General features: G+C 37.1%; 1 protein-coding gene and 1 long non-coding RNA gene across 4 annotated transcripts; both read left to right on the top strand.

Annotated features, from left to right (window-relative positions):
- Positions 1-27: 27 nt before the first annotated feature.
- LOC111785784 lies at positions 28-1794 on the top strand. The gene is made up of 2 exons (XR_002813702.1): positions 28-895; positions 1438-1794. It is a non-coding gene; the product is annotated as an uncharacterized LOC111785784 (long non-coding RNA).
- Positions 1795-2118: 324 nt separating this feature from the next.
- Positions 2119-8190, top strand: LOC111785782 (protein ABHD17B-like). 3 transcript variants are annotated; one of them, XM_023666170.1, is made up of 7 exons: positions 2119-2610; positions 2690-2928; positions 3887-3923; positions 4028-4264; positions 4348-4395; positions 5063-5532; positions 7859-8190. In XM_023666170.1, exons 1-7 carry the CDS (start codon positions 2548-2550, stop codon positions 7860-7862), a joined length of 1098 nt encoding a protein of 365 aa, XP_023521938.1. In that variant the 5' UTR covers positions 2119-2547; the 3' UTR covers positions 7863-8190. The 3 variants fall into 3 exon arrangements, 1 of the variants encoding a protein (XP_023521938.1); XR_002813700.1 differs by lacking the exon at positions 7859-8190 and adding an exon at positions 7110-7203 and having other exon boundaries at positions 2120-2610; positions 5063-5619; XR_002813701.1 differs by lacking the exon at positions 7859-8190 and adding an exon at positions 7110-7203 and having other exon boundaries at positions 2120-2674; positions 2754-2928; positions 5063-5619.
- Positions 8191-9335: the final 1145 nt, after the last annotated feature.

Here is a 9335-nt window from a genome sequence, read left to right as displayed (position 1 = left end):
AAAAAAAAAAAAAAAAAAAAAAGTCTAGAATTTAGATATTGAAATTTTGCAGTAGTTCAAAATTTTCCCGGTGGATACTTACCACTTAGACTCGAAAAGTTGATGGATGAAACACACTAGACAACCTTCTAACACAAAACGTTGCTTCACAGGCTGGAAAAGGATGTGATAATGTAGGAAGATGCACTTCCATTGTAGCTTGTTAATCGAGGTAGCATACATATACCACAATGACCTGATATGAACTTTGAAATTGAGTTATAAGCTTGAGAATTCGGTTAATCATTGCTTCACAGGTTAGGTAAAAGCCGTGATGATATAGGAAGTGGCACATCCCTTGTAAACTGATACTTATTAGTTGAGATTAGCATAAGTGGACTTCAATGTGATTAACCATGTACGTTAATTTTGAAATCGAGGCAAAAACTCTGGAATGCTTAAGAATTCAATGCTTGGAACCAATTATTGGTGTTGGGAGTGTATTGATGTAATAATTGACAGGAGGTGACAACAATTACCAATTATGCTTTGTTTTTCTATCTGCTGCTGTGACATATATATGAAAGGTTTCTTTTCCAGAATGTATTGTCATTCTTGCTTGATGTAATTGAAGAGGGCTTGTCCCAATCACTAAGCTGTGAAGTAGACCATATACTTGCCACCTCCTTCTTTTCATGCTATACCACTTGACAACTTCCTTGTCTTCTCATACATGTTGTTAGGCTAGAAAATTGTTTGGTTTGAACTAAACTAATATAGCTGCTAAACCCGATCATCGACGAACTCGATGTATTTTGTAAACCCAAGCAAAGAAATCTGTGAGGCAAAGTCCAGATTCTCTGCCATTGATAGGGGACATGTCTCATCATCCCATCACTACAACAAAAAAGGAGAGGTAGAATCACAGAGACCCACAACTTCTTTTCTTTACATAAAACATGGACCCCCACTTCCTTTTTTTCTGCCTGTAGCTTCATTTCTACTTCCTAGTGATTTTTCCTTTATATTTAGTTGTTATTTAGTCATTTTCAAACACAAGAGGTTGATGCTTGCTTTATGATCTTGATTTGAAGCTTTTCTCCTTAATTTTGGGCCCATGTAGTGTGGCTGATATCATGATTCATGACATGTTTGGATTGATCTTTTTTCTTCTTGAAATTACTTTTTGTGGGGTCTGGAACATAAACATGTTTGAATTTCCGGAAATCAATGTTTGTGATTAGTTTTGACTAAATTTCCATCTACTACATGCATATATCATATCATATCATGATCGTCGAAGCCTTTTTATGGCGTGATTTGAGTTTTTGATAAATTTAGCTGGTAAACGTTCTTTATCTCTATGATATGGATAGAGGAAATAATCATTCCCTTCCCATATGCCTATTGTGAATTGCTTTCTTCACTTTAATTGAGAATGATTTTTACCCTTTGCAGCAATTGATCAGGATGGAGCTGATGGGACCTCAGAGGTCAGGAAGAATTCTTTTTCCACCCCTTCATCGACGAATCGTTATGTTCGTGTATTTGCCTAATCGAACAATTCTTAACCATTTGAATTTGTTAAGCTTGAAATGGAAAGACATGTTTTTTGTAACGATTTCCCTTGGAGAGGAGAATAATTGTAGTGAAAATTTTGTATCAATGTTAAAAATAAATTATAGGGAATACACCAAAAAAAGGAGGGAAAAAAGAGAATTAGAAGAGAAAATGGGAAATGCTCTTCATTCAAGCAGTGTTTATGAATGTTGTATCCCACTTGATCCTTCAATGCTTAATTTCTAGAAGTGTTTATGAATTCTTTTCATTAGCTACTAATATTGATTCATTTATAAAGTAGAGTAGCGTAATATATTCGGAGTTTAAATCACTACTTCAATCTGGCTTTATAAACAAGTTAGATTTCAACTTAGCTTCGATTATATGTCGGATATATTTGTTAATCGGGAGTGTTCAATATAACATCACTGGATGATCAAATTTTTTGATATCATTAAAAATAGTTCTCTGTAAATTCCAATATGGCTGGCTCTGTTCTCTCTCTCTCTCTATTTATTGATTTTACAGTATATTTTAGTATATTGAATGATTAATTTGATTTTGAATTAAATAATGAGTACCAGATGAAAGAGGAAGAACATGAGAGCCATGATATGGTTGGAGCCAAATGGCAATGCCCATTTCTTGACCAAATTAAGCATCAGCAGAGAGCTCTGCGTCCTCCATTATTCCCTTTCACTCAGAGTACAGAATTCTGACTCTTCAAATAATTCAACCTCCACACCATTCTCTGAGCTCTGGTCCACCATTCCACCCCCCCTCCTCCTCGCTCTAAACCATGGGAGTGAAGCCTTGATTCTTTCAAGAATGTAGTTACTGGATGAACATCCTCTGTACTTTTTTTCCACTGTCTCTAAAAGAATCGAATCGTCTGGAAAAAGGAAAACAAAGGGTTGTTGACCAAAGGAGTGCTGGAAATTCGATTTGATCAGTCGTTTTTTCAGTGTAGAATCTGAACATTTTTCTGGGTTTTGAGCCGGCGGCGATATGGGCGGCGTTACCTCATCCATGGCGGCCAAGTTTGCCTTCTTCCCGCCGAACCCACCTTCGTACAAGCTCATCACCGATGATCTTACTGGCCTTTTGCTTCTCAGCCCTTTCCCTCATCGCGAAAATGTTGAAGTTCTGNTACAAGCTCATCACCGATGATCTTACTGGCCTTTTGCTTCTCAGCCCTTTCCCTCATCGCGAAAATGTTGAAGTTCTGAAACTGCCCACTCGCCGGAGCACTGATATCGTTGCAATCTATGTCCGGCATCCGATGGCAACTTCGACTCTGCTCTATTCTCATGGCAACGCCGCCGATCTGGGCCAAATGTATGAGCTCTTCATCGAGCTTAGCATTCACCTGCGTGTTAATCTAATGGGGTACTTTCTTTCCCCATTTCTTAAACATTTGGATTCATACTTCTTTCTTTCTGTTCTCTCTGTTTTGATATCTGGTTCTCTCTGTTTAAGCCCTGTGATCTTCTCAATTGATGCTCTTGATTGCTAGCATTTTGTTTAACTTAAGAGATGTAGTTGGAGGGTGTNTGATGCTCTTGATTGCTAGCATTTTGTTTAACTTAAGAGATATAGTTGGAGGGTGCAATTCTCATAGAACTTTTTGTTGTTGCTTGGTTTCCTTGTAGAATTTGATTCACTTCTTTAGCATCAACTTGTGGAGCTTAAGTTCTGTTTCAACTTTTTGTGAGTTATATTTTGGTAGATCTTCCATATTTGTGGGCATCATCTTCCCTATGTTCGTTTCAGTTTATGAACATATCATCCTTATAAATCAAAGTTCCAGAGCTATATCTTTGGCCAATTTAGATTCTGAGAATTATGACNCCTATGTTCGTTTCAGTTTATGAACATATCATCCTTATAAATCGAAGTTCCAGAGCTATATCTTTGGCCAATTTAGATTCTGAGAATTATGACATGCATCTTAATCAATAAAATCTTAAGCAGGCCATAGCAATGACACCCTTTACGTCGAGGAATTTGTTAATTCATAGGTTATTTCAAGCACGGGTAGGAAATGATGTGAATCCCATGCTCATCTCTTGATTTTCTGACTTTTAAAGCTCATGAAGCTCGTGTTCTTGTTCGATGGAAGTTCTCGATCTTGTCGTGTATACGCAATCTAACATTATCCTGAAACAATAAGAAGCAACTGTTCCTGATACCACTGCCTCTTTTACTCCTTGCAGGTACGATTATTCGNAGCTCGTGTTCTTGTTCGATGGAAGTTCTCGATCTTGTCGTGTCTACGCAATCTAACATTATCCTGAAACAATAAGATGCAACTGTTCCTGATACCACTGCCTTTTACTCCTTGCAGGTACGATTATTCGGGTTACGGTCAATCATCAGGAAAGGTGTGTTGGATTTTTCCTTCTGGATAAAGAACAGCACTGTATTCTATATCAATGCAATGATAGGATCTTTCAAGTCTCATTTGTGACCTGTTATTGTGTTGCAGCCATCTGAGCAAAATACATATGCAGATATTGAGGCTGCATATAAGTGTCTTGAAGAAAGCTATGGAACCAAGCAGGAAGACATCATCCTATATGGTCAATCTGTTGGGAGTGGTCCGACTTTGGATCTTGCAGCCCGACTTCCTCGACTAAGAGCTACCGTTTTGCACAGTCCAATACTTTCTGGCCTACGAGTCATGTATCCTGTGAAACGCTCTTACTGGTTCGATATCTATAAGGTAAGATTGTGTTTTTGATTTATTGGTTTTCATATCCATGCCATGTGTAGTAAATGGACTTTGTTCTTTCGGTCTATGTGCAGAATATCGACAAAGTTTCGCAGGTTAATTGCCCTATTCTCATCATTCATGTAAGGATGGTCTTCAACCTATTTCCTCTTCATGGTTTTGTACATTGTTATTTAACATATGGGTTATGGATATGATTATGCATCAATGCGACACAGCTTTGAATGTGTCGAGTATTTTGGTTCTTTCTATCTTCCTTAGTGTCATTAGGAGTTCGGTAATGTTGTCTGTAACAGCCCAAGCCCAAGCCCACCGCTAGCAGACATTGTCCTCTATGAGTTTTCCCTTGAGGGAAGATGCGACACAGTTTTGAATGTGTCAAGTATTTTGGTTTTTTCTGTCTTCCTTAGTGTCATTAGGAGTTCGGTGATATTGTCTATAACAGCCCAAGTTCACTGCTAGCAGATATTGTCCTCTTTGGGCTTTCCCTTCCGGGCTTCCCCTCAAGGTTTTAAAATGCGTCTACTAGGGAGAGGTTTCTACACCCTTATAAAGAATGTTTTGTTTCCCTCTCCAACCGATGTGAGATCTCACATTGTCAGTTTGCTCTACTGCTATGAGTAGAAGAAGAGGAAGTATCATCTTGTCGGTTTTGGTTCGGTTTTTAGAATTGTATGCCTTGAAAACATCAACAAAATTAACCGAGTCTATCGACCAGCATTTTTTACACTTAGTTTGAAAGTATCCTGGAAATTATCAAGATTAAGGGATTTTTACATCATTTTACAGGGAACTTCAGATGATGTGGTTGATTGCTCTCATGGCAAGCAACTTTGGGAACTTTGTAAAGAAAAATATGAACCATTGTGGCTAAAAGGAGGAAACCACTGTAATCTGGAGCTCTATCCTGAGTATATCAGACATCTAAAGAAGTTTGTATTAACAGTTGAGAAACCGCCTTCTCAGCGATACAGTACTAGAATGAGTACAGACCAATATGAGCAGCCACGAAAGAGCACCGAGTTTTTCGAGATTCCAAGGAAGAGTACAGATAGGAGAGAAAAACCGAGGCGGAGCATGGATCAACCAGAGAAGCTGAAGAATCACTCTGATAAGTTAGACAAGTTTAGACTCTCCTTTAACCATGGGGAAAGGTCTCGCAGGAGCGTTGATTGTCATGAAAAGTCACGGAAAAGCATCGATCACCAGCTGGAAAGAGCAAGAAAAAGCGTCGATCGGCTCGATAGAATACGAACCGGGTAATTCTTACTATAGATAGATTGAAAGATTCAAGGAATTGGGTGTGCATTTGCTGGGAAAAGGTTCATTTAGTTTTGATTTCTCATATATTGTCTATAACAGCCCAAGCCCACCGCTAGCAGACATTATCCTCTATGAGTTTCCCCTTGAGGGGAAGATGTGCATTAGTTTTGAATGTGTCAAGTATTTTGGTTCTTTCTATCTCCTTAGTGTCATTAGGAGTTCGGTAATATTGTTTGTAACAGCCCAAGCCCACCGCTAGCAGACATTGTCCTCTATGGGTTTTCTCTTGAGGGGAAGATGCGACACAATTTTGAATGTGTCAAGTATTTTGGTTCTTTCTATCTCCTTAGTGTCATTCGGAGTTCGGTAATATTGTCTGTAACAACCCAAGCCCACCGCTAGCAGACATTGTCCTCTATGGGTTTTCCCTTGAGGGGAAGATGCGACACACTTTTGAATGTGTCAAGTATTTTGGTTCTTTCTATCTCCTTAGTGTCATTAGGAGTTCGGTAATATTGTCTGTAACAGCCCAAACCCACCGCTAGTAGACATTGTCCTCTATGGGTTTTCTCTTGAGGGGAAGATGCGACACAGTTTTGAATGTGTCAAGTATTTTGGTTCTTTCTATCTTCCTTAGTGTCATTAGGAGTTCGGTGATATTGTCTATAACAGCCCAAGTTCACTGCTAGCAGATATTGTCCTCTTTGGGCTTTCCCTTCCGGGCTTCCCCTCAAGGTTTTAAAATGCGTCTACTAGGGAGAGGTTTCTACACCCTTATAAAGAATGTTTTGTTTCCCTCTCCAACCGATGTGAGATCTCACATTGTCAGTTTGCTCTACTGCTATGAGTAGAAGAAGAGGAAGTATCATCTTGTCGGTTTTGGTTCGGTTTTTAGAATTGTATGCCTTGAAAACATCAACAAAATTAACCGAGTCTATCGACCAGCATTTTTTACACTTAGTTTGAAAGTATCCTGGAAATTATCAAGATTAAGGGATTTTTACATCATTTTACAGGGAACTTCAGATGATGTGGTTGATTGCTCTCATGGCAAGCAACTTTGGGAACTTTGTAAAGAAAAATATGAACCATTGTGGCTAAAAGGAGGAAACCACTGTAATCTGGAGCTCTATCCTGAGTATATCAGACATCTAAAGAAGTTTGTATTAACAGTTGAGAAACCGCCTTCTCAACGATACAGTACTAGAATGAGTACAGACCAATATGAGCAGCCACGAAAGAGCACCGAGTTTTTCGAGATTCCAAGGAAGAGTACAGATAGGAGAGAAAAACCGAGGCGGAGCATGGATCAACCAGAGAAGCTGAAGAATCACTCTGATAAGTTAGACAAGTTTAGACTCTCCTTTAACCATGGGGAAAGGTCTCGCAGGAGCGTTGATTGTCATGAAAAGTCACGGAAAAGCATCGATCACCAGCTGGAAAGAGCAAGAAAAAGCGTCGATCGGCTCGATAGAATACGAACCGGGTAATTCTTACTATAGATAGATTGAAAGATTCAAGGAATTGGGTGTGCATTTGCTGGGAAAAGGTTCATTTAGTTTTGATTTCTCACAACTTATTCTCTGCTGGGTGCTGCTGTGTAGTTTGGCTGGTCACAGCCTATAATATATAAACTTGATGCATCAGCTTTCCACAACTTTGTTTGAGCTTTGTTCCCAATATATAAACGTAACCAAAAGGAAGCCCTTTCATTTACCATTGTCATAGGCTAGGAAGACCCGACAGGCTCGATGAGTGTTCGAGTTGGAGGAAGCTCCAACCATGATCAATGCCTTAGATTCGGCCCTTTCATTTACCATTGTCATAGGCTAGGAAGACCCGATAGGCTCGATGAGTGTTCGAGTCGGAGGAAGCTCCAACCATGATCAATGCCTTAGATTCGGCCCTTTCATTTACCATTGTCATAGGCTAGGAAGACCCAACAGGCTCAACCAGTGTTCGAGTGGGAGGACGATCCAAACATGATCAATGCCTTAGATTTGGCCCTTTCATTTACCATTGTCATAGGCTAGGAAGACCCAACAGGCTCGACGAGTGTTCGAGTCGGAGGAAGCTCCAACCATGATCAAAGCCTTAGATTCGGCCCTTAGGATTTCCAATACCTTCCCTTGACATGGAGCTAAAAGAGCTAACCGTAGACGACCAAAGGTGTCAGTAACGAATGAAAGAGCTACTACTAACACCAACCAACATGAAAGAGGCTATATTGACAGCACATGAGTCAAAGAAACAAAGTACCATGTATCGTGTCAATTCTTTCGATATCGAATAAAGAGTACTCATTATCTTATATGATTGTAGGTGACAAAGACAAGAATCCAAGATGTAGGGATGATTATTACAGAGAAGCCATAGTCAAAGGTTGATGATGACAACGACAATGACGACGAACAATTGTTTATGTAATCCGAAAAGGTGTTGGGAGCTAAAGACATGGTGGCTTTTGGAAGATGGGAAGAACAAGAGAAAAAGGAGCATGCGCAGCTCAGCATGATATGAAGAAGGCTCTGCATTGGCAGCAAATTGGAGGTGAGGATTTGACTTTCTGTCTTTTTCAAACTTTTCTTCTGCACAATCTGTGTGATGTCTGGTCTCCTAACACACCATTTTGAAATGCTTTCAAAGTTTGTCCCTTTTTGGCTGTCTGTTTGACCTTCTACTTCTTCCCCACCATTTCCTCAATCGTCTTCTCGACTTTCAAATCGTTGTTCGGTTTGTTTCAACGAGAGCTCTATATATCTCTGAACTTCTAACTTCGTAGTCGAAGATAAATACCTTATTCAAACTCCAATGTCCTAAAAATTTAAATTTAAAATTAATTTAAAGGATATATATATATATATATATATATATCATTTGAAGACACGTATTACACAAATATCTATATTTTAAGAAATTTACATTTTTGTCCTTGGCCTAGCCGATCAAAACCCAATATAGATGTGATTTTATAAATTTTTCCCGAAATAATGTAATGGTCCCGTTTTTAATCACAAAAAATGTGTGGTAAAAAGAAAAAATAATTAATTAAAAAGTTTAATAAATTAATTTTATATCATTAAAAAGTTAGTAATATTAAAAGAATCAATTTAATTTAAAATGTTGAAATAAATCTTTCCTATAAAAATTTAAAAGATAAAAAATATATATTTAATTTGAGCTTCAAATTAATATTTAATATATTAAATTTGAAAAGGAAAAATATGTATGTGAGTCATATCTTATTATATTATAATGTAGCTCCTTAATTGTCGTTTTAAATTAAAAATATTTATACATAATTTTTTAAAAAGTTGATTATATAATCAATTTCATCGGCCATTTTTATTTCTTTTGATTATTTAATTATATGAATTACCAAATTTAAAAAATACTTATTAGTAAATATTTTTTAGAAAATTATATTGTAATTAAATTTTACGGAAAAAAAAAATAGATGTCCTATTTGAATTTTAAAATAAAAATAAATTTGACATTAAATATTAATCTTCTTAAATAATAAATTTATAAAAAATAAATTAAATATTTCGTAATTTAATTAGAAAGTAGATTATATTAATAATATTATTAAAATAAGATACTTAAATTTATCTATATATTATAAACTCTTTGTCTTATTATACAACCACGTACTATTCAAGATTACACTAATAATTTTAATTTTTTTTTAAATTAATAATTAATTACAAGATTTTACGACATAAATTATAACATGAATCCTCTCATGTTCATGCAAAGTCATTTTTGTATAGTGTATCGAAACTCGTTCCTATATTTC

Source organism: Cucurbita pepo, unplaced genomic scaffold (assembly GCF_002806865.2).
Source record: "Cucurbita pepo subsp. pepo cultivar mu-cu-16 unplaced genomic scaffold, ASM280686v2 Cp4.1_scaffold000733, whole genome shotgun sequence".
In the NCBI taxonomy this organism is placed as follows: Eukaryota; Viridiplantae; Streptophyta; class Magnoliopsida; order Cucurbitales; family Cucurbitaceae; genus Cucurbita; species Cucurbita pepo.
The sequence above is the reverse complement of the archived record's forward strand: the minus strand, read 5'-3'. Positions and strand labels throughout refer to the sequence as shown.

What these genes read in the sequence shown, in the direction of transcription:
- LOC111785782 (XM_023666170.1), top strand. Translation starts at nt 2,548, where the DNA reads ATGGGCGGCGTTACCTCATCCATGGCGGCCAAGTTTGCCTTCTTCCCG. An exon ending in CTGCGTGTTAATCTAATGGG is followed by an intron (nt 2,929 to 3,886) that starts GTACTTTCTTTC and finishes TACTCCTTGCAG; the next exon opens with GTACGATTATTCGGGTTACG. An exon ending in GCCCTATTCTCATCATTCAT is followed by an intron (nt 4,396 to 5,062) that starts GTAAGGATGGTC and finishes ATCATTTTACAG; the next exon opens with GGAACTTCAGATGATGTGGT.